Below are 25,201 nucleotides of genomic sequence, written 5' to 3'. Positions count from 1 at the left end.
TACTTCAACTATAAATACCAGAAACTGATAGGCGGCTGGAAAAAGGAATGTTTAAGCATACTACATTGTAGCTGTTTTTTAATTTTTATCTCATCTGTAATTTTCGAAGAAGCATACCAAAAAAAGCCTTGCCAGCAATTTTTTTTTATCCAATTAGGTTGATTTTCAGTAAGATAAGGCCTTCCAGGGTTTGGACCTCAACTTCCTCCTGTAACATTTAGGTATTTTTTTTCTTCATTATTAATTGTGTTCAAAAGGAATTTAATACTTGCTTTCTAGATTAGTTTTTTTCCTAGAAGAATTCAGTGCAAGCCATTGTAAAAATGCACACTGCAGGTACTGAGAAATTGAATATATTTCATGCATAAATACAAGAAATGTTATTATTCAGGTGGGCAGAAAATACAAGGTTTTGTAGGTGTATTTATTGCCATTCTGCTATGATCTGAAAGACAGGTTGACACACAGCTTGCGCCTGTTTAATTTTGTAGCTGTAGCTTTGCTAGACATTGGTATGGTGACTCAAACAGTCCAGGTTTTTCACTGTCTCTCTGAATGCAAATCAGCCACCATGTATCCAGAAAGCTCAGGCTGCGCACGTCCTCTGAGCGACGTTCACAGGAGAGGATGGGACCGGCGCTCTCCAGGTATGGGTCCAGACAGGCCTGGCACGTCTGTGCTCAAGGCAATCACTTCCTTTGAAATGCACTCATCCTCCAAAATATTTTCTTGAACGAGACATCTGAAGCATGTATTAAGAGAGGAGGAAGAAAACCAAATAAGAAAAAAAATTTTTAAATTCTCTGTTGTCTTGCATACCACAAGTTCAGCCTTGCAATTCTACAGAATGTTTTGTATTTATATCTTATTGTATAGTATGTTCCTATGCATCTATTTTTCTATCACGTTTTTCAATAGTTCAGCTGAGCATGTATCATTTAATCAGACTTTGAAGTCCTAAACACTATTCAAACATGGGTAAGAGACAAGAAAAAGACTGATAAAGTGCTTTTCTTATTTACCCTGGACTTCTACAAAAAATAAATACACACATATATATATATTTACATATATTATATGTATGTAATTATGGGAACGAGTCATACCAAAGAGGACAAAGGGCAGCGAATCTGTAATTTAACTAGATTGTGGGAGAAAAAATAGAAACCATAGTGGCCAAATATTTTCTGAGGAGGCGGCAAACATTGTGAGATGAATGTGGAATTAAATGTGTAGGATTAGTATTTCCTGAGCACAGCTACTAGAAGTGTAAATGCATGATGAGATTTTAGAATTCATCAGAACCCTTTCTGGATTGTTCAAGAATTAATTTCACAGATGGAGGGAAGGCAAAAACCAGTAAAGCGGTGCCCTTCAGGATTTGTCTTATCTGTACCTTTCTGAAGTTAGCATTATCGATACTTGGGTGATTGTGGGTTTGTAGAAACCAATAAAAGCTGAAATGAAAAATATTCATGGATTCAGAAGGCAGTTCCCAAAATGGTCAGATTCAGTTTAGATGAAATAACAGACGATGGTCAAAGGGATAGAAACATGATAGTTCAATGATGATCTAGGATCAGAAATTAATACCAGGCTTTTAAAATATGGTTTCTGTAGCATAATTGTCTCTTCTTAAATGGAAACATGCTGGACTTTTTTTTTTTTTTTTTTTTTAAATGTAGTTGAATATATTCAGCTCATTTATCTGTCATTTGGTCATAGGTAACCTAAGGTCAGCACTTTCAATTTAAAGACCTTGTCAGTGTTTTTCTGTTAACGGAAAAATATTTAACTTGAGGAGAAACAAACAGTAAGTTCATCATTCAATTATCCAGCTTTGCAAAAAAGGGCTGCCAGTGGGCACCGCTAACTGCTGAAAATCCTTTCCAGAAGAGGCTGGCAGGGCACAAGGGACATTGCCATCACAGGGCTCTGTCAATACAGAACTCGTATGAGTTCATTCCTGACATCCGTTTGTTGAAATATGTGGTCACCCTCCAGAACTGACTTGAATTATGGGAAAGATTCTGGAAGGGCAAAAGAAACTGAACTGTTATGTGGGCATGAAAAGTATTGCATGACCAGGGATTGAGAAACTAACTTAAACCCACGAGAGTTTAATAATTTGGTTTTCCGTTCTATCAATAAACAGATGAAGAATTGACTGATTTGAGAAGTCAAGTATGATTTGAGAAAGCACCGCAAAGTTGATAGGATCCGTACCCTCACTGAAGTTTACCTCAAACTTGGTGAAGTCTTGAATCAAGAAATTGTGAAACCTTTGTGACAAAAGATAGTTTATTTTGACAGCAGTAAGCAACAGATGGAAAGGATGCTTTGCGAAGAGGCAGACGCTCATGGGAAGAGAAGGTGAATGGAGCTTCAAGGCAGGAATATGTCTAATTAGAACCAGCAAATCAATTCCTCTTTATCAATAGGGGAAAAAAGAGAAAGGAGGCCAGGTGGAATGACTTTACTGATGGTCGAGCTGCCACTGGGAGAAAGCCAAGCTGCAGTTATAAAGCATTACATTTATTATTAGCTACTAGATGATAAATTTGTACTGATTTCCCCTAAAGAGAAAGTAAGCTAAAGAGAGCTAAGATGTGCTTATAAGATACAGATGTTGACCCAATGCAAGGGATAAAAGGGTTCTCCCTTAGTGAGGAGAGATTAGCTGGACAGTATCCCTGAAGGCTGTGCATTTAGCATGTGAACAGTAAAAAGAAGGGAGACACAATAACAACAGGAGATAAATTTGAAACAGCTGAAGTAGAAATGAGATCATACAGGACATTTCAAGGATACTTTTTTTTTTTTTTCCTTTTAATGACCTTATGGACTTTCTTGAAAAACAATAGTTTGTCATGAGCTTTTGGTTAAGATTGTGCTTAAAGTGACTTTAGTAATATTGAAGAGAGAAACCCCCTTTTGTTTTAAGGTTTGGTTTAAGTCACCAATGGGTAATTCTTCCTTTACTGGTGCTTTCCAAACAGGTGTTCTCTCACTTCCCTTTGAAGCTCCTGGCTTAGCCACTGTCAAGGATCCCATCCAGTAACTGCCCATTCAAGACAACGGTCCTGTTTTAAAACTTGTTTTAAACAGTTTTGCACCAGCATTATATGCTGCATGTGTAGAGTGATCCTACTGAAACCAGAGTAAATTCATAAAAGTCAATGGAATGAATCTTGATTGAACAGAGAAACCAGAATCTGGCTTAGGATGTTGGATGTTCCAATATTTATTAAAGAGCATGTAGATTCACAGTGGATGAAAACTGCAGGTTTTGCAAGCAAATCACAGCCAGGCAGCCGTCTTCCACGCAGACAGACCTCTCCGTCTGCCCTTACTGGGGTAATTGATGGCTCACTGCAGAAAGCTTAACTCCGTTACATCCACCTAAAGAAATTATCAAAGACTTAGAAAGCATGGGAGTGACCCAGGAAATGTAGATGCAATTTGAAGACCCAGATCAAAGCTACCAAGTATGCTGGGAATCAAAGTTTGGGCTCATGCCCATATTGTAAATTATGCACATGCAGAGTGAGTAAAGATGAAAATACATGAAGCACATTTGGGTAAACAGCAGCTATTCCTTTACCTGGCTTTTTCTGTGCTCAGCTTCACTCTGTAAGTGATTTGTAAATGTCTATTAGTTCTTCACGGAGATAATGAGTCTTTTTTTCAGCTTGTTACATGCCAGGCGTTAGTATGCTTTCCTATACATTGGCCAGAATATTGTGGAAGAAAGAGGAGTTCAACTTATGTAAGCCAATCTCTTTTAATTCAGTGTGTTGCAAGTAACTTCACATACACATCTTACAATAAAAAACACCTGAAAAGCACAGAGTCAATCATAACAGAGCGATGTTGATAGGCTCTTTAAAAATTTGACCTGCAAAATGGAATATTGTATTGGAAACTCAGGATAGCCATGGGAAAAAAAATAATTGCTAACAAAGGAGCAGATGCACAGCTACTTTAGAAAATTTATTGGTTTAGCTTTGAAATCAAAATTAGCAGCAAAAAGAAAAGGTTCTTTACTCAGGAGAATTCAATTTATCCATTGTTTTAACATTTTGTGCCCTAAGCGAAAGCCACAGTTCTTTTTCTTCAGAATAGATCTGGCAGATTCCAGCCATAGAGTCTGTGGTTTTCGAACTCAAGAAGCTGTAAATTTTATAACTCTGCGCCCTGCGGTCAGAGCTGCTGAGTGTTGTGTCTGAAGTCAGGTGGTTGGTGTGTTAAAGGTAGACATTAAACAGTTCTATTGAGGAACTGGAAATGTTTAAGGAGGTTGTTTGCCAGCTGTAAATTTGGGAGCAAATGCCAGTTGGCTGAAAAGATGCTGGAATGCATCCAGTTAAGTAGACTAGCACTGGAGGTCTTCCCAAATTTGTAGGTCTGATAACTTGGCTGTATATGCAGACTTCAGTTATTGGGTTGTTAAGGAAGGGCTTTATAATGAAAGTTTGAAAAGACGATAGAAAACTTTTTATATGCTCATTACTTTGGCAAAATTGCAACTTTGCAATAGTATTGCATTCCTGACGAAAACTTGGTTGAACGTTATACGTTGTATTCTGGTTTTCAGCTGAGTGCCAGGGACTTTAAAGTATATGCTTTTGTGCCCTGCAGTATTTTGTCTCCAATACTTTTCCAGAGTTTGATTTTGCCCTTTTTCTAGGTAGCAGGGATGATACAGGAGGAAGGAGACCTGACTCTGATGCAGCTCTTGCTTTGTAAATGTTCCTCCTTGTAGCCTGCTGGGTGGGAAGGGGCTCTAGCTTTGGCTGCCAGCTGGGAAACAGAGAGGGCGTTCACTTCATCTGCCCATGTAATCGTGTCTACTTTCCAATGCAGAAGAAGGGGGTGTAGCCCAAGGTCTTAAAATGTGTATGGCCCAGCTTGCCTGGTGTGCAGCATTTATCCCCCAGGCACGCATTCAGCTGGAGGTTGCGAGTTTCTTACATCACCGTGTGGTTGTTCTCTGAAGCAATAGATACCAACATGTCTTGTTTTAACTTGTCGGAGACCATTTCCTCTTCATTCCCTTCACTCTGTTGAAGCACCAGGAGAATATTGCTGTAGCAGGAGTAAAACAGGTTGCCACTTTTATCTTCTCATCCTCCCTCTTTCGTGTTCTGAATTCTGTTGTTCAGGATGCATTCATTCTGTTTCTTGCCTTTACTATCACAAAGTAAGGAGCACTTTCAGAAGACAAGTGTTCAGTCTAATACCTCACGATACTTTTATCGGAAAAGTTGTAAGCTTTATTGTTTTTTTGCCTACTGACATAGCACAGTTTTATGACAGCTGTCCGAAGCAAATGAGACGAGGGCTAACCCTTATGCAAGGTCCTGGGGTATGGGCAAAACCTCCTCCTTTTTTGACACATGACTTCCAAAAAGGCTAGACTGAATTTGAGCCTCTGCACTTGAAGGAACATAGAGCACCCACTGCAATGGGAGAAAGTGCATCCTCATAGGACCATGAAAGAGGAAATCTGACTTCAACTGTTCATACATTAGCCAGATCTTTTCTGACACAAGAAGAAAATAAAGCTGCTCTCTAAAATTGCTTCTGGCTGCCTAAGATGCTGAGATCTGTGTTAAGACCTTGGACTTGTAGGACCTTCCAATGAGTAAAAGCAAATTAAAGCATTTTGAGGTCTCGTCTCTAAGAAGAACCAGGAAAAGAATTGTTTTAATCAAAGAACAGTTTTCCAGGACTCAATTCTTTTTGGGGTTAATGCACCCTATTTTTTACTGAAGCACATGTTCTGAAACTTTACACATTAGGTATTTGTCTCAATTTGTCCTTAAGAGAAGGACAGTACAGCAAACACATATTATTGCAACCTGTTTTTTCTCCTAATGCCCATGGATTTGAGGTTCAAGATTCAAATTAACAGTTGGACTTTTTGCTATTAGCAGTCGGTCAGCTTTCTAAAAATAAAAAATTCCACAGAAAAGATATTTTCCTTCATCTGAAGGGGCTGTTAAATCTTATAAAACATTTATATCAGATAGTGATGAATAGCTGAAGAAAAAAGAAAGGTCCTGAAAAAAGTTACAGTGGTAACGGTTTGAATGGAGCACAGCAAACAGAGCACAGAACCACACACTGATGGATGAGCATTATGGGAGCTTTGTAACGTGCTCGTTAGCAGCACCATGTGCTGTGAGCACTGAACGCGGTAGAGGCTTTCTGAAAACTCAGCACGAGATCCAGAGATGCAGAGTACATCTGTGCAGGGCAGCGTGACGTTGCACAACAGTCTCAATTCTAATGTTCTCTAATTCCAGCGTATTTGGTTTTAATCGTGTAAAATAGTTGATATATACATACATATATGTCTCACCCCTAAAGCAGATATAGTAATATTATTTCTATCAAGAATATTCAGTAAAAACAGAGAGGTCTGTAGTCACTCAGATCTCTTCCATAATCTCACAGGTATTCCAAGGTGCTCACGAATTAAGCTTGGATGCGTGAGATGAAAACTTGCACATGAGATATTTGCATTTACCTGTGCTTGGAGGATCTTCTAATCTGAATCTTCCAATGAGAAGGCACGTGCTCTCCAATTCTTTTGGAAGGATTTTGCCTTTTACAGTCCTAATTGCTATATTCTCAGTTTGGATCATTGTTAAGGTTCACTGACTAAAATAAAATCCTTGGCTACTAAGAATGGAAAGTATACCATCCGTTTTCCTTTCTTCTAGAAAAGTAAACAGTATGCAGTCCAGAGCCTTCATATGTTCAACATTATTGAGCTGGAGGTCATGTAAATTTGGTCTGAATTTTCACTGTCATGGATAATTTCTGTTTTTCAATAGGTACATTTTCAGAATACTTTAAAACCCTGGGCTACATTTCAAAATGTTATTATATTTCTTGGTCTTAAACAACATAAATGCAAGTTTGTTGCTATTTTATGAAATCAGTCTGCCTACATGGATTGCTCAAGCACTCGGGTTAGACATCATGTGAATTTAACTGATGTTTTATTAATATTTTGAATTATAATCATTAACATAGACTGAAATTTTACTTGAAATGCTAGTGCTTATCAAAAAGCATATTTAGGAACTGAGGTTAACTGCACCTGCTCTTTATATTTATATGGCCAGATCCAGATTGGTGAAGAAGTGGAGCTCTGTAACTGTAAACTCTTGCACTTTTTCTATTAGCTATGAATATAAATGCACTTCGCTACCAAAAATAGTTTTTAAAATAGATGTTAAATTCTCCCCGAATTTAGGTATGTGTCAGATGTTCATGCATCTTGCATTGATTATAATTCAGACTTGAAATGAATACGGTGCATTTTAGAAAGTTGCCTACATGAAAACTGCAATATAATTCACCACTAAAATAGTTCACCCTTGAGAGCTAGCCTCCCTGAGTTAAATGACAAACATTGTTATTATAGTCAGTAATCACACTTTCTATAAATTTTCTAACACACTATGCTAAAATCATGAATAAAAGATTTTTCCAATCCATTTTCCCTTGTGGACACTCAGGGATGGGTCCTCTCCTGGACTGAAGCTTTATCAGCTTCAATCATCATGAGAAAAATACCAGCTGAGGGTCTTCCCAACAAAATGCATCAACAGTCCGCATAGAAAAACGTTTTTTATATGAAGGAAAAAAGAAAATCTATTTTACACGCTCAGCCTCAAGAACTGAGGAAGCCAGCTCTAGCCACCAGGCCCCACATAGCTTTACTACTGCTTTGCTCAAGCTTCTTTTAGTAACGCATTTCAGTCATGCTTAATGGGCAAAGGCTTCTTCATTCATAGCAGGCACTGTGGCAGGATCAGCTAGCCTGGACTTTGCTTACTAAGAGAGAGGAAATTTCTTCCCCCCCCCCCCCCCAAACCCTTAGCCCATCCACCATGCTGCCACAGGCAAACGCCAGCACCCGCCAGCGACCCCCCCTGTGAACGCAGGGACCCCCTTCTTCAGGGCCAGTGGCAGGAGCAGAGCACTGAGAGCTGGGGCAGGGGCAGCAACCAGTGCTGCGTTGCCAAAAGTCTTTGGATGGTATTTCACATCTGCTGAAGGCATTTCTGCTTCACCAGTCCAGTCAAATGCCTTCTGATTTAAAGGAGCATTATGCTGAACTGTGCATTTCTGCACTCTTGTTACATGCCCTGCAGGTGTTAGTCCAAGCAAACGCTTTGCTCTTTAGGCATTACTTTGATGGTTTTTAGCTTATCGAAAAGTTAAGTCTCCTGAAAATTCTTTCACAAACATAGCGTGTATAAATAAATTCTGTAAGTATCGTGTTTAGTTCATCTTCCTTCAGAATGACAGAATCCTTTTTTTTCACCCCCTTCCCCCCCCTTTTTTTTTTTTTTTTTTAAACAAACCCCAAATACCCTCCTACAGATCCTGTTACAAGGCAAAAATCCTGGGATTGCTTGGGAATATACGTTTCCCAAAACCAACAATGAAAACAAGACATCTGTTAAAAAACCCAGCTACTCCTGGGTGACGGTGCAGTCAGAGTGCTCAGCTACTTGTGGTGGTGGTACGTAACTTCTAATTGCCAATCCTCTTCCTTTTCATTTTTTAAAGCATCTCCAACAGTTCAGCTGCCTTTAATTTCGCAAACGTGTATCAATACATACAAGGGGTTACACTGAACACCTGGTCCTTATTTTTTTATCTGGTGACTAATAACATAGATGAAGTACCTTCATACTGCCTTTATGGTAAAAAAAAATTCATGCCAGTCTCAATTCGTGTCACTTGCAGTGACTCAGTCTTTTTTCTTTAGGTCAAGCTGCGTGCATATGCTATCTCGCTGTTGAAGTAATGTGGGAATTAAATATGTGCTTTTTGATGTTTTTGTAATTTGGGAACACAGAAAGATACCAAATAATGCGTAAAATTTATCTTAGCTGTAGAGAGTAATTGAAGCCTAAATATTATCAAGACCTTTACTGACACTTGTACCCTGATCTTCTCACTGTTTAATTACAAATATTTGAGTTCTTCAGGTCAAAGTCTGAAATTCTATATAAGCTAAGGATTTCTTATTACCATATTCCTCTAGGTATTTGCTTTGTGCAGATCATCTATTTGTTTTTCTAAATCCTGGATGTTCTGTCAGTGAAAGTAAAACCTGGGATGAGGTGAAAGCAGAAAATTGGCATGTGGGAGGTCCTGCAAAAAGAATAGAGAATTAAAATTTTAGTGGCCTTTAAATTGCAACTGGATCATATAAATAAGACTATATGATGCAGCTGTCTTTAATACCAAAGAATAGGACTTGGTGACCAAGGAAATGCCACGTTATGCTCCTGTATTGGCAAAAAAGTCCAGAGGAAATTCAGGAATATCTTGCTAGTGTGTCAGACTTCACAGCATCTCCATAGACTGTTTTTAGAAGACAGACCCATGAGGAGCACTGCAGACAAAGCATGACAACTGTGTTTTTCTTGCTTTCCTTTAAAACAAGTGAAGGTTGCAGCGTGGTCATAAAGATGATAGAAGCAGCCGTGTTTCCAGATTTGAGTTGCTGTGCCCAATGAACCATGTGTGAAGTGAATGATCTATCTCAATTAAAAGATAAATCTATAAAATCACTTCATCTCTTAAGGCATTTGTAGTCTTCTGTGTAATCTGTCCTGATGTTGACACTAGATAGAGTTTAGGTACAGGAGCCTCCAGAATTCCAAAGTCTGTAAAGATACACTGTAAAAAGTCACAAAATGTTTTGTTGCGGTTTGCAAGTGCGTAAGGCGAGCTCTAAGGCAGCACTGCTAGTTTCTGCAGGGAATTAGGATTTGAAGAATTACTTATTTTTGCTGAGGGAAGATTCTGCAAAGATGCAGTTTATAACTAAAATGTTTCATCTGACTTCAACAGTATCTGTGTTACAGAGAGGAAATTAATGTTAAAAACATGTTGCCAAATTAAATCCTATTTTCTTTAGTTCAAGTTAGTGGAATTGTACCAAGGATGAGCTTGGACTTGTTTAGTTAAAACTCTTCCCTACTACTTTTTCTCTTATATTCTGGGTAAATGTTTATTTTATTGTATTTTTTCCTAATACTTCCACAGGACACATTACAGCAAAAGCCATTTGCTTAGAAGATCATCGTACACGAGTTAATTCCTCCTTTTGCGGCCCAAGGACGAAGCCTTTAACTGAAACAAAACTATGCAATACTAATCCCTGCCCAGCATAGTAAGTTCTCTTATTTTTTGTACCTTTTCGTAGCGTCTCATGCCCGAGTTTGCCACGAAAGAAGTCCTCTCCGACAGGCACACAGGATTGTATAGCCTGCTAGATGAACCCACTTTTATTCTGTAACGTAAACCAGTAATTGTTTAAAAATGTGAGTAGTGTAGGCTTCTGCCCAATGATAATAATAGAGGCGGTATTTCTAATGCTGCTACGCAAAACCTCCTGAGGATTGCTTGCAGCTCTGTCACCATGCTGGGGTTAGCTATGTGACACTGAGTAAATCTAAGTTACTTAGAGGCCCGTTCTGCCACCTTTACTCACCTTGAATCAATAAGACCATTTCCTGAGTAAAGTGCTACTCCCTGTGTGGAAGCTTGGCCCCATGACTCAGATTCCACATATTAGATTAGGTTAAAAGAACCTTGTGAAGTGTAATTAGTGATTTTTGGACAAAATGTCCCACAGAGTATTATGATACCAAGAAGAGGACTATCTAAACCAAATAAATGGTCAGCAATGCTCCTGGTGCCCACAAAAATAAATGTGAAGACATTGCCTATGTGAACAATCTTATTGTCCAAAAGACATAAGAAAGGTGAGATGCAAAGGAAGACATTGACATATAGATAAGCATTTAGAACCCAGCTGGTCTAAATCAATAGAGCTCTTTTAAAAACAAGGGAGTTACACTGATTTATAGTAGCTATAGTAGGGGTCGTTTGGAAAAGAAATGTTGTGTACTCATATAATTAAACACAGTGTTATGTGGCTTAGAATACAAATGGGTAGATTTAAGGACACGTTGGCCATCTTTCTTCTGCTGGTTTTTTTTCACTTTTGGATTCCTGACTTTGTAACCTCAGCATTACTTTAATTTTACACTAAAGATCAGAAAAGCTGTACTGCGTTGGACAAGGCATTCTGACCTCCAGAACAGGACATTTGCTAAAGCAGTACGTTGAAAAAATGAGGAGTGTTTTAGTGGGAAATAAAGCCAGTTGAAGATGCACTGAAGGGCACAGGCAGCAGAAGGCAGAGGAAATGGAGGGAAGCTCTAGACCTGGTGTCATCTGCTGGTTTTACTCGGCAGTGATAAAAGCAATGGGTGGTAAAAGCAATTGGCTAAGCCTGCGCCCATACTTCAAAAAATAACACATTTAGTGGAGTTTAACAGGAAGCATTCCCCATCTCCCCCAGTCCAGAAGAGGATGATGGGGCAAAGCAAAAAGATGTGTATGTTCTGCAGTGGCTTTTTTTTTCTTTTTTTTTTTTACTTAAAAATCCATAGTTTGCAATATGTTGAACATACTAAAAAATAGTCCAGTAATAGTTTGGAATTTCCTGCAAAATTCAAAGATTACAGCAGAGTACACAAAATCCAAATGGCAAATTATACGCTATGACCACAAAACGATAGAGATAAGGTTTAAATAATGGTAACATGTGACATGAGAGCCCCATGTTCCTGCTTCAGCAGTTTCTTTAGATTGCTTTTAGCCACATGATTTTCGCAATACCAATTTTAAGTAATCTTTGTAGCCAAACACAATCTTTTCCTATGCGACTTATCTTCTGCCAGAACTATTTTTATCCAATGAACTCAGTATCATGTACACAGAAATGTATTGTCTATTATGTTCCCAGCAGCCTTTTTAAGCTGTTCATGCTTACCTCCGGTTTGATGTGGCATTGTTATGCTATAAAGCTTCATCAAAATCATATTCCTTTCTGTTGACCGCAGACATTTCCATTTCTGTTAACCAGAGATCCCGATGTATTTTGAACATCCACTGATACACCTATCCCTGAAAATGCTGAATATCCATTTTGACATGCAGTGCAATGTTTTCATACTGAAATCGCTCTGATATTCTTAGATTTACTACTTTAAAACACAATTAGTGACTTGAACCCTAAAAAGAGTACAAAAAGGAAAAACGTAAAAGCCCCAAGCCACCTCTAGGGAGAAACAATTCAAGTCACTAATTATTTTTAAAACCCTTAGGATATATTAATGTATAGAGGATCTACATGTAGGACCATGTCTTAAATTAACAGATTGCCATTCAGCTGAGTGAAACTATGCCAGAATATCTCTGCTGAGCAATCTGCCCAGAAAGTCACGGCATGCAATATTTCCCATAAAACCAAGACTGCCAACATCAAAAAATGTAGTATTAATAAATACCATGGAGGAAACAAAGAATGCTTAATAGCCAGCAAATAAAGCAAAACCAAATACGGTAGGCGTAACAGGCAAGGGAAGGAGGTGAGTAAGAGATGAGATACAAGCGTGTCAGTGTTGTGACATAAAAGAGGCTCCAGACTTATAGAGGTCAGTGAGGAATAATTACTGCATAAGAACAAAGACTTATTAGTCTGAGGAGGAACAAACTACTGTCCCAACAGTACGAACATAGAAAGGCATCAGCACCGCACATTGTTGTTGTTGGATTTCAGAGCTGCCAAATCTGGTCATAATTACTTAGTTATTTGAGCTAATGAAAGATACTCTTGGATCACAGCCCAGATAATCCTGGAAAATGGCAGTTTACTAGAGGACATTAAAGTAGGTTTATTGCCTTCTCCTCTGTGAAGAGGGGAACTTTCTGGGCAGTTATGGTGACTAAACTCTTAAAATGAACCAACACTTTTGGTTGCTCTACCAATCACTGTTGTCAGAAACATCAAGGCAAACTAATTAGAAGTTGTAAAATGGATTAGAATTATAATTTTTTCCAGAAGTTTTTATTGCAATAGTTCAAATATTTATAAATCAGACAAAAAGGAAACTTCTGAAGTGGTCTGGACTATACATAACTACTGACTTTTCACATTAGTATTTCTTGTCCTTAAATTAGTGCTTTTATATTTCCCACTACTTTTGGCAGTTACTGAAGTTACTAGACTGAGAGTTGGGATTTCTTCTATTCCCAAAGGAATTTTTCCAAAATAGGCTTTTCATACATTTTTTACAAATTAAAATTAGCTTTGTTTTCAGGCAGATGTGAACAGTCAAATGGGATGCTGCTCATCTTTCACACAGTAAGAAAAGAAAAAAAAGCTTTCCTGTCATTAAAGCTGTATGTAAGCTGTGTTCCAGTGGTCACAGGGCTGATGCTGTGAGAAACCACAGAAGTAGGATAGGCCAAGCAATCGGATTTGAGATGAGGACCTTTTTTGTGGCATAAATTATTAAAAATTTGTAAAACTGCTGTTTTAAAACCTTTAGTTTAAATTTGGTGCTGGGCCTCTGAATAAGAATTCTCAGCCTGAATAATCATTTAGCCATTCATAATTTGTTCCTTCATTTCTGTTTTCCTGTCTAGTCGTTATTTATGCTCTGTTGTAAGCCTTTGAGGACAAAGACACTTGCTTCTGTTTGCAAAGTGTTCCACAAAGGCTGGGGAGCCACACAGTTCTTCAATAATAGAAATACTGAGCAGCGATTTACATTTCAAAACTGAACTTATGCTAAGCAATTGGCAATAATTCTTCAGTCTCTGTGTAACTTCGGTGACGTGATGCGTAACTGAAGCGTGTCTGTGACTGCAGTGTAGATTTGCCCAACAGCTTTTGCTGGTTAATTTTCCTCTGTTTTATTTAGATTCTACATCATCTGTCTGCCAAATTTATTAGTCTGAGGACATTTAAATCCTCCAGACACTAATGACAGGACTGCTGGTTTTAGTAAGCAAGTTCTTTTTTGTGAATGGAGGCCAGTAAGGTTTGACACAAATACCACTGGGCAGCACCATGCCGACATTTGTCGCCCTGTGGGGGTGTGTCTATGCACAAACGCATTGGGAGGTACCCGCTCAGCTAAACTGGCCCCGTTCTTTCCCTGCCATGCAGCTTTTCCTTGTATCAGCTTAGGTGAAATCTGCCTCCTCCGCCCTGTCTTCCCAGAGAGATGTAAAACGGGAAAAACGTAACCACAAAGGGCAGAGCTTTCCAATAACCACATCTTACCGATTTAGAGAACTCTCTCCATTTATCTGGCTTCTTCCTTTGGCCTGGGGTCTGTTAGTCTATTTGGAGGTCTCTTCAACCAGCTAAAGTGACAAAAGTGGTCATCCTGCCATTTTTTTAGAAAAGATTTTTTCAATTAAAAGGATAGACGTGGTTAAAAAGGAATGGTGATTTGTTAGCCGGACCCTCAGATCTTCCAGATACTCCACCAGCTTCAATGGCAGCATCTCTGTCAGACCCTGTGGAATTCCAGATTCCAGGTCGGATTCGTAGGCAAGTTGGTTCTGGTAGATGAGAACTGTAAATAAGTAATACTAGTTTTTCTAGTTGTGTGACTTGTATTTCATCCCTAGCAAAAAGTTCCATGCTTTGAACATAGATTATGCAGCTAAGGCTTTTTGATTGCTTGAACAGATACCCGTACAGCAGGGGAGGAGGCTAAGCAGAACCCCTGAATAATTCACATTTGATAGGTGGCTCATATGTATTGATTTTATGAAGCTAACTGGACTCCTGTGTTTCTAACATACATGTTCTCCTTTAAGCTGGTCAACAGGCGAATGGAGCACATGCAGCAAATCTTGTGGAGGAGGGCAACAAAGTCGTCTCATTCAGTGTGTCCAGAAAAGGGCTTTCCAAAGAGAGGAGGTAGTGGCCCATTCCCTGTGTCCTGTCAGCACCCCTACACAGGTGCAGATGTGCAATAGTCAGGACTGCCCACCTGAATGGAGCCCTGGCCTATGGTCTCAGGTAATTTGGAGAAAAAAGTTACATTTTTGTCTGCTGGCATAATGAAAATATAGCCAAAAACTCTGCTCAGAAAGAGTAATAGTGTAAACATTGTGAAGATCAGTATTTTGCAGGTAGCTCTATTAATGAAGATAATATGTAAACTATGCCTATATTTTACCTAGCCTTCCTAAGTGCTTGGATAGGAGGGCTTGCCAGAAGTGGGCACGTGGTGTCCTTTTTGGCACACACAAACAGACGGATAATTTTTTTTTGGTTTCATAACTTAAGGGTCTATGAATTCTTCAAAGCCAATAAACCCCCCTCCCCAAGCTTACTTCCCACAGCAATATTAACTCAGAGATGACAGGCAGTCAAGGCATGAAGAAGTATTTGGGGTTAGAGTTGCGTGTTAATGCACACAGAGAATGTGAACTGAGGGTTGATATTTACATGTTCTCTAATCACATATGTACTCTTGCCCTTGTTAGAGTAACTATTCTGCTGCAAGGAGAGTACTGCTGCAGTTAACTGCCATGAGGGGCATAAGCCCCTGGGCAGATTCCTGTGTGTACACACCCTGCTTCACAAGCCTGCGAACTGCCTGACATTAAACCAGCATGAGTGAAAAAACACACACACGTATATACAAAACTCACCTCTGCTCTTTCTTTCACTACTTCTGCTGCTGGTAGGAACTGGTAATGTAAGGATAAATGAAATACTGGGAAATCTGGGACTTAAGAGAGAGCTGACAGTACACTGATATCAAAAGGAGCTACGTTATTTTTATTTTTCCATCTTCCTTTAGTGAGATTCAAGGTGGATTTAAATTTACTGAAAAATCTATTACTTCTGTGTACACTTCTTGGTACTGTTACTCCTTAGGTGTTCCAGAACATCTTGACCTAAGCATTCCCAGCTGAGAAGCACAGACTGCCTCTCCAGGGGAGTGCCCTGTGATGTACTATGACAGACGAGTAACTACTCCATAGTCCATCGTAACAGAGTTTTAACACTCAAAAAAGAAACATTTTCTTCCAGTGTATGTGAAGGAAACCTTAGTGTGGCAGGAGATTGTTAAAATCAGGTATGATGACTAGATACTTAAAAATGAAGACCAAACATATCCGCATTTGCAAACTTTCCTTCCTTTAAAGTAAAAAACAATGAAAAAATATCTATTTTCCTCCTCTTTAGGAGGTGTAGAATTCAAGCTGGGATTTTCAAGTAAGCCTATGAAAATTAAGTCCACAAGTCCTGCAGAATGGTAGTGAACAGGCCTATTGAACAAGTTAGTGAAGATTTTAAGATTCAGCTGAAAGCTGTTATATCACAGGCTCGAAGGAGTTAAAAGGAAAAAAATGCAAAATACCCAGCTTCTCTACACAGATCACAGTTATTTTAAATAAGGGATTTTTCTGGGTTTTGTGGGAAAGTTTAAAGCCACAGATTTTCAGCATGCAGGTATTTCTGTTGCACCTTTGCTTTCATGAACTCTTAAAAACATTTTTGAGATTTAATACGGATCATGATAGTGCAGGATTCTGCCCTGGAATGTGCCCCTTAATTATTAGTAAAAAGAAGAACAATTAGAAGAGGATGCAACAAGGTAGAAAGCTGGCAGCATTATTTCAGGGCCATTTATTTCTTCATTTCATCAGAAATGGCTCAGCTGTGCATTTTGTTGTATGCTGAGGTTTATTTGTCCTAAGGTTTAGTTGTAATCATGGCAATTAAAATAGCTTTGGTCAAACTTCTTAACCATTGTCTGTATCAGATTCTGTCTCACAGTGAGAATCATGTGGTGAAGGCGTTACAGATTCCCTGGGTAGTTTTCTCTGCCTCTATCTCATCCCTCTAGGCTAAGGTGAAGACAAAATAACAAATAGTGGAGAACATCTTGCTGGAGGAGATTTTGAGATGGGAGGTTAGGACCAACTTTCAACTGTGCTGTCCAGGGAAAAATGCATTTTGCTCACAAGTCCAACTTTTCCTCATCTACGGAAGAGAGATATTACTTATCTGTTCTGCATGGGGGCTGTAAGAGTCCATAGTTTACATTAAGAAAGCACTTAGGGCAATGTTTTAGAAGTGACATACAGATGTTACTGTTACATACTCACCAACAGAATTTCAAGTTTACTTATAATGGCAGCTACACAGCGCATTAGCCATAGTTTCTATGCTCTGTTGTAAAATGCAAATAATGCCGATTTTCATTTCCTCTAGTTCAAATGAATATTTCTTTCCATCACAGTGCTCCAAGACTTGTGGGAGAGGTGTTAAGAAACGGGACATCTACTGCAAAAGTACCGGTTCTCCCAAGGTTAAAATCTTGCCTGAAAGTATGTGCAGCAGAGACCATAAACCTGAATCCCAGCAGACTTGCGTGCTAGGACGCTGCCCCAAAAATGACCGACTCCAGTGGGTGATTTCTTCCTGGAGTGAGGTAAAGTGCTGCGGTTACATGGCTCACTGCCTGCCTTTGCTGCTCTTGGAAACGTCGACTCAGGGACATGCACAAACCATGAGGAGGAGAGAAAGCTGAGCTGTCATTTAAGATCAGGTGTTGTAGGCAAGCCACTATAAAAGCACAGTTCTTTACATCCAGATGTAGTTAGATGGGCCCCAATGTCTTTGTTTTTCAGGACTTCCACTAATTTAGATTTGTATTTCAGTTTACACATTACGGAACGTGCTCTTTGTGGTTTCAGTTGTATAATGCTTTTGTAGTCTCGCATAATCCGGGCTCTCTTGCTCACAGTGTGTTCTCCTTTATCTGAATGTGTTTCTGTAGATTTAGAAGGTGTACTTTGCCTTTGCAGTGCTCAGCCTCCTGTGGCCCAGGTGTGCAAAAGCGAGAACTAAAATGCGGCGAGAAAAGCATCCATGGGAAATTGATCACCTTTCCTCAGAGAAGATGCAGAAACATCAAGAAACCAAACACCAACCTGGAAGAAGCTTGTAACAATGGAGCCTGTCCATCACAAACGTATAACATGGTGTCCGGCTGGTATTCCTCACCCTGGCAGCAGGTAGGAATGGGAAACTTTCCCACCTCTCTCTCTTCCTCTCCCAGCTAGCTCTCTTCCCCCAACACTGTTTCACGCCTTGGCTTTTACAGTGTTCACAAAAGGAGCGATTTTCTCTACACAGTAGCTCAAGTAGCATCCCCTGGTGCTTTTCACTACACAGCATTAAAGGACAAAACAACTGCAGTGTGACTGCTGACTCCTTGACAGTGTAACTAGAAGGGGAGGTTGTGGTGCTGGGCTTACAGAGCACCAAACCTAGAAAGGCCACGGTGTCACGTGCCCCGGAATGGACACGAGCTGTGGTGGCACAAACACCTGGCGGGCGTGAAATGCTAAAGACCACAGCACTGTAACTTTAGGGCAATGTGGGTCCAAGCTATCGAGATTAAAGCTAGCTCCAGTCTTACATTGTGCTGTAGTCAAGTGTCCGATTGTGCGGAGGAGACATCTCCAGGACTAACAGCCCACAGGTGTCTCCAGCACGTAGCCATTCCTTAAAGAAGGTCGCACCACTCAGCCACTGAAACACAATGCAGCTGGTCCACATCCATCATGTACTTTGGTGCAGCTCATTTCTTTGTCCTGAAACTGAAGAATGTCACCTAAAAATGTTATTCATGCTCGAGAGGCACTACATTCCACGCTCATTTTCCAACGCTTTCTTCTCAGTCTTCTTCGAACTGCACTGTGGTTGAACTATTACATAGCTGTATGCACAATGCATTTGAGCATCTGCACAGATAGCCTGGAATTCCCTAAATGCTATGATTAATTACGGGATCAGTCTGTATTTGTTTCTACATTCTTGCAAACAAGCTTCTGTATTTCTGGAACTTATCTACTTTGTGACTCACATATCAATGAGACACACACTCATTTAATAACATTTACATGAAACAATGTATGCCTGACAATTGCACTCAGATGAAAATGATCACATTTATCTTAAAGACAACTTTTCATGAAACACATACAAGTAAAAGGCTTATTCATTTTAAAATACTTCATAGATCTTCCTGCAAACGCATAGTGTTTTTCCCCAGATACTGCCGTAATTACGGTTCCAGTGGGAGTTTTACCTCTGTTCAGACAGCAAGATTGGGCCCAGAGGCTCAGAGTTCAAAAGAAATCAGTGCAGACAATCAGGAACAGGTTTTCTAAAATGTTCAGTTTCTGTCTCGATGCCTAAGAAAGGAACCAAATTTTCAGCTGAGTCCTTAAATAACCGAACTTTCTGAAGGGAGAACAGATGCATACATCTTTGAAAAGCTGGTCCTTGATGGGGGTTGCTGAACAGCAACACATCCAATCCTGACCCCTCTCTCTTTGAAAGTCTCATCCAAAGCCCTTGAAAGTTACTCCTTTGGCTTTCATGGGCTCCCAGAGAGTCTCTATAATGAAAGACGGCTTTTCCTTTTTTCTTCTCTACAGTGTACAGTAACATGTGGAGGGGGAGTGCAAACCCGGAGCGTACAGTGCCTGCGCCACGGAAGACCAGCTTCAGGGTGCTTGCCCCATCAGAAACCAGCAGTCCTGAGAGCTTGCAATACTAACTTCTGCCCAGTCCCTGTGAAAAGAGGTAAACCTCAGCTCTACGTGCTGCAGCAGGGTTGGTTGCGTAGAACTCTACATCCAGCAAAAATCACCTTTTCCAGTTAGACCCACTGAAGATTAGCATTTGGCATGCTCCTTCATAAATGAATTCTTCCCAGACTTTCCAGCTTTACAGTTACTCTCTGATACTAGAGCATCTCTCTTCCCAAAGTGAACCCTCTTAAAGCAGACTTGACAGTATAATTGAGACAGGAGATTTTTAAAATAGGGCTATGTTAAAAAAAAAGTATGTCAAAAATTTCTGCCATTTGGTTCTGAGCTGCATCTTTATACGATCTTGTTGAATAAAATAGAAGCATCCTATGCTGGTACTGTTTTATGATTAAAAATAGGAACTTTTGAACTAAGCAGTAAGAACTTGCCATTTATTTTTAGTCTTTTGAAGTATGCTCAAGCTTCAGATTGCACCCATATCCTGGGAGTCCAAAAATGCTTTGTCTAGAATGTACTTTCTCTTCTTACTGCTTCTGATCAGTGTATGACGTGCAGTCAGGGAACATGAAATGAAGCTCTGTCCCCACTTGTATGTCTGCTGTATCCCTCTCCACCTCTGCAGGGTGTTTTGCAGTTCTAGAGAAGCAGGAAGAGCAAGAGGGTTTGTGTCACTCTGAATGATGGAAGGGGAATTCTCTCAGAACCACTACAGAAAGAGAGAGGTGCATTAGCCCCATCCCAGATATTTGCTTACAAGCTGGCTACAATTTGTGACTCCTTCTTAACTGCAAGGAAAAAAGCTCCTGGGGAAGGAAAAAAGCTCCTGGAGCTTTTTGTCCCATGTAACGCTAGTTACCTAGGTATGCTAAAGCACTTTAAACATCAACTTTCGAAATACATTAACTGTCTTGTTACCATTTTAAAACTGGGAGCTGAGAGTAACCTCTATAAAACTTGGGCCAGATTGCCAGAGAAAGGTGGTAATAGAGCTGGGAGCAAAGGTCAAGCTCCGGCCCTGCATCTTGTGAATTGACATTAGCCAACCGCCCTTCTCATCTGTAGCGATGCCTGGCATTCTCCGCGCCCAGAAACCCTGTAAAACCCAGTCATATCTTAACAGACCACTCTACTGCATCAACTCAAGACACGCAGGGTATGAAACTGATATATCAGGGGACCTGAATCCAAACAAGGACACACAGATGAAACAGTCCTAAAAGGATAAGTAAACAGTCCTGCTGGTTTTAGAAGTAAATGTTCTTAATGCTTCAAATGCTAATTAACCTTCCTAAAAGTGCTGTACTTTGGAGTTTCTGTATGACGTCCTTTTCTGTCATGATACAGCAAGCACTTTTCTTTCACCCCTGCCTTCCTCTGCTATATTTCATGTCTGGAGTAATGTCTGTTATTAATTTTGGACTTGGCCTGTTTCTCTCTCTCCTCAACATCTGCAGGAGCCCTTTCCCCTTTATTATAACGGGGTCGTCAGGCTCTAGAGATCAATTACCTCTTCACTGCTCTCTAACTTTCTGTCTAAACCAGCAAAAAGAGAGGGAACCAGCTGTGCTGGAATCACATTGAAGCAAATCAGTCTCTATTATCAGCCATGCAGCTCCAGCTCAGTGATCACAGTCAAGAAATTAATGTTTCAGGGAAAGTTTACACACTTTCCTAGACAACTGGGTCATTTCCATCCCTCTGTTAGATGCAGTTACGGTCACCATAACTCCTAGTAAATCCCACTGCTTAAAATGAATGAAAATTTAAACATATAAATACTTGAGTAAATAGAAATAAGGAACTGACAGCCTTGTCCACATCCACTGAATTTTGTGGGAGTCTTTGTGCTCATTCCAATGGTCTTTGGATTAGGTCCCAAGAGTAAAGTTTTCGCCCATACCTCTGTAACGTTAGCATTGCACTCCGATCTTCAAAAGGGAGGTAAAGATTTATTAACATTGCCTCCTCAGCACTTGGTTGTTTTTTTTTTTTTTAACAGTAATTTGTAATTTTTGAAAATTTACCCTTGCATGGCAGAAGAGCTTCTTCCCAGCTTAATCAGAACAGCTTTCCTCACTTTGTGCTGTGCATGTTTTTCATCTGTTGTCTGCTTTGCCTCCTCCCAGCGGCACATTCTGTCTGGTGCACAGCAGGTGAAGTAACGTGAAAGCTGGTGTTGAACTCCCAGTTTCATCCCTACTGACACCCAATTAAGAACAGAAAGGCCGTGCTGTGGAGCAGGAGCGCTGCAGCTCGGTACTGAGCTTCCTAGTTCCTGGACAACTCTTTGTTCAAGGACGGTATTTTCTTTACATAACATTAGCAGTTACAGAGAGGCTTATGTTTTTAGAAAGTGAGGAAGAAAATGGCATCTTTTAAAAAAATTCTTCCTATGAAATTATTTTCTTATTCATTCAAATAAATTTGAGGGTGATAAAGGTATACAGAATCACCTTTGCCATCACATAAAAGGGAACCAAAAGCAAAGTGGTGACTAATCAAAAGAAGTTCCTACAGAGAGACGGAGACGACTCCTGGCCCACAGAATACGAAGAAGTTGTCTGTGCTCTGTGAGGGAGCATTAATCTTCTGTGACTCAGCTTAGCCGATCTGAGAATGCAGACAACGGTGGCTAGATTTTTCTTCGCTGTCTCCTTGTAAATTCCTTTTATTGACCATGTAAACAGTAGTTCCGAGAGTCAAACGGAATCTTTTCCCATGCTCACAGGAGATTTCAGTTTAGCTATAAATTTTGCTAAACCTCATTTAAATGTCTTACTGCTCTCTCAGACGTGGTGAATTTGTTTATAAATCATCCATATGAATCATCACTCTGCTCTTTTAAAGAAACATAAAGCATCCACTACAAAACTGTAGAAAGGAGCAGCTATGAAATGTTTTTAAAGCAACTGGGCTGTGTGTATAAATGATCTGTACATAAATTTAAGTGAAATAAAATCTTAATTGAAAAATATGGTTTCTTGGTAATTAAAAGCTGGGCTTTTCAGAACTAAGCATTGTCAGCCTGTCTCTTTCCCCATTGCAGTTAATTAAGATTTCACCAACATGGCATAGTCAAAGTCCTAAAAACCTGATTCATGCCCCCTAACTGAAGTGTCTAAGAAGAGGGATTTCTTAGGCTCCCTGCACAGTCAAACGGAGAGAAGTACATCCCTCTAGGAAGCATTGGAACGCCAACGTAGCAGAGCACTTTGTGCACTCGTGCGCAGAGCTGGGTCCATGCACTCAGATTTCCGTGCATTTTGGGTGCACATACAGGCGAAGCTGGCACTGCTTTGAGGTGCAGGTAAACGCCATGCAATGCTGATGGCAACAAGCAGTCAGCATCAAACATGGAGCAGGCACATTTGTAAAAGTAGCTTGCTTTAGAACACAGCATTTGTGATCAGAGACGAAAACACAGATGACTTTTTTTATCCTCTACAGTGGGACTTCCTCCTCTTTTCCTGACCTTCAGTCTGCTCAAATTTTTTAATTCCTTTACCCTCTGACCCTCCTATTATACTAGCGCTATCTCTAGCAAATTAACAAATGTCATCTCTGAACAAATTTAAAAAAGAAACTAGTATATTTGAGATGAAAGCATCTTCTTTGAATTGAGTCACCCATTGTGTTTTTTAACGTTACCAAATGCCTACAACTATTGCCTGACTTGTAGACTTGCTAAAACACAGCCTTACCGTATTGCTTGGCTTTCTCTCCTTCAGACGATCCTTCTTGTGTGGATTTCTTCACTTGGTGTCATCTGGTACCCCAGCATGGTGTCTGTAACCACAAATTTTATGGCAAGCAATGTTGTAAATCATGCACGAAGAAGAACTGATAGCAGCGTGTTATCTGAACCCTTCAGTGACAGGACTCGCCGCTTCAATTTATGTTGGAATTAACTTTGCTTTGAGGCAAGACATGGTGCCACATAAACCACTGATGGAAGAGATGTTTTTTTCTAAGGGAATGTCTGAGGTACAGTAATTGTTGGATATATGTTGAAAAAGGAATGTTTTTCTTTCTTTTTTTCTCTTTATTTGCTGACCTCACTGAAGTACAGGGTACTGTGGATCACTTGAACACTGAGGCTCGAGGGGCAGTTCTTCGCTCTTTAAAAGTGTCATTTTGCACTGTCGTATGTTATGAGGAAGAAGTTGAGGCAAGAAAGCCTGTTCTGGCTAATTTACCAGAATGCAAAGCAAAAGAGATTGGAAGCTCGAGGAGGAAGGTTACAGCGTGGCAGCATCACAGATCCCACTATCAAAAGCGTTTCCTTTCATATTTTGTATGGTGCTATCGTCCCAGGGTAAGGAAGCTGTTTACTGCCACTTTCACAGAAAGCCATTCAGAAGGCTGTTGTTTGGAGACCGCAGCGTCACGTGTGTGACCACGAGAAGTAAATAGTGCACTACAAAGATATATGGTGCTTCTCTATGAGACTTGCTGCTGGAAAAGCAAGTTTTGCATCATGCTAATGTTTTTATTGTTTTGAAGAATTCATTTTCTGCTTTATGTAGAAACTCAGAGGTGGTAACTAGTAACTTGAAATGTATTCCTAGAAATATTCAGCATTAGAATATTTGGAATTTTAATATTGCTGTGTTACAAGTAAAATAGAATTTCATATTTCAACTAATTCAAGGAACTCAGATTTATTGAGCTCAATGGTTATGTTTTCAACTTTCTAAGCTCATTAGATATGTAATTTTAAAATTTAAACTTGATATTTTAAAGTAGGTTTTTTTCAGAAGCTAGGTTGTTGGAATGCCAAGATACTGAAGAATGTCTGCCTTTTAATCTCAAATCTCTCTGCAAATTTTGATGCACCCGTTACCCAAAGGAAATAACGAGAATATCACAGCCCATTAATTCATGCTAAACTTCTCTAAATAGTTATTTATTCACACAGGCTATAGGAAAAAAATGAAAAAGATAAGTAAGTGGATGATTTACTCTAACCAAATAAAAGTCAATTCTATTTTTATACATTCTCCTAATGCTTTTATTTAGTTCAGAATCCACCAGCAAACAAAACAAATGTAAATGTAATAATGATATTTGTAATCATTCAGTATCGAGATGTTCGGTGACACTATATATCAAATGGTACAATTTAAAAAGTTTCTGCATTGAACAAATAGCCAACCTATTTGCCAAACCCATTCGAGACAGAGCTGTGTTCTACTGTAATTTTCTGGGGAGTGCCTATCAGGGACATATTTATCTAATTCCACCCAATCCCACAACTTCGTTTGATGAATGTAGTTCAGTTTCACTGTTTTTTAAAAGTATCGTTTCAGGGTAAGATTAGCCAGCTCAGCACTAATGCCAGACAGTGGTCACTTAAAATTAGCAGTTCCTTTTGCAACAATTTAAATTAAAAACATGTATTCTATGATACTTTAAGAAATGATGATTGGAAACATATCTCAACCTACACCGCTCTGTCTTGATATTGGACATTGTGTAATTATAACCATTTTTCTAGGAAAACTACAAGGGGTTTTTTGTTTTGTTTTTATAATTGTGTCCTTTTTATTATTTGATGTAAAATAATTAATTTATTAATGCATAGCTTTTCCTTTATATTTCTTTGCTCACTTCCTTAAGTGACAACTGAGGAAAGAAAATGGTAGTGTCACAAAGTATGAATTATGGTGTAAAAAAAGCAAAAAATATAAGTGTAATATTT

General features: G+C 39.5%; 1 protein-coding gene across 1 annotated transcript in view; it reads left to right on the top strand.

Annotated features, from left to right (window-relative positions):
- Window positions 1-23,344, top strand: part of ADAMTS18 (ADAM metallopeptidase with thrombospondin type 1 motif 18) — a 77,504-nt gene extending 54,160 nt beyond the window's left edge. Inside the window, exons 17-23 of the mRNA XM_009647169.2 lie at window positions 8,407-8,548; window positions 10,087-10,213; window positions 14,731-14,935; window positions 17,175-17,366; window positions 17,743-17,952; window positions 19,384-19,531; window positions 23,229-23,344. Coding sequence (XP_009645464.2) covers window positions 8,407-8,548; window positions 10,087-10,213; window positions 14,731-14,935; window positions 17,175-17,366; window positions 17,743-17,952; window positions 19,384-19,531; window positions 23,229-23,344 — 1,140 coding nt within the window. The remainder of the gene's footprint in view (window positions 1-8,406; window positions 8,549-10,086; window positions 10,214-14,730; window positions 14,936-17,174; window positions 17,367-17,742; window positions 17,953-19,383; window positions 19,532-23,228) is intronic.
- The last annotated feature ends 1,857 nt before the right edge of the window (window positions 23,345-25,201 follow it).

Source organism: Egretta garzetta, unplaced genomic scaffold (assembly GCF_000687185.1).
Source record: "Egretta garzetta isolate BGI_Z169 unplaced genomic scaffold, ASM68718v1 scaffold39, whole genome shotgun sequence".
NCBI classification, from domain to species: Eukaryota; Metazoa; Chordata; class Aves; order Pelecaniformes; family Ardeidae; genus Egretta; species Egretta garzetta.
Note: the sequence above shows the minus strand (reverse complement) of the source record. Positions and strands in the feature narration are given on the sequence as shown.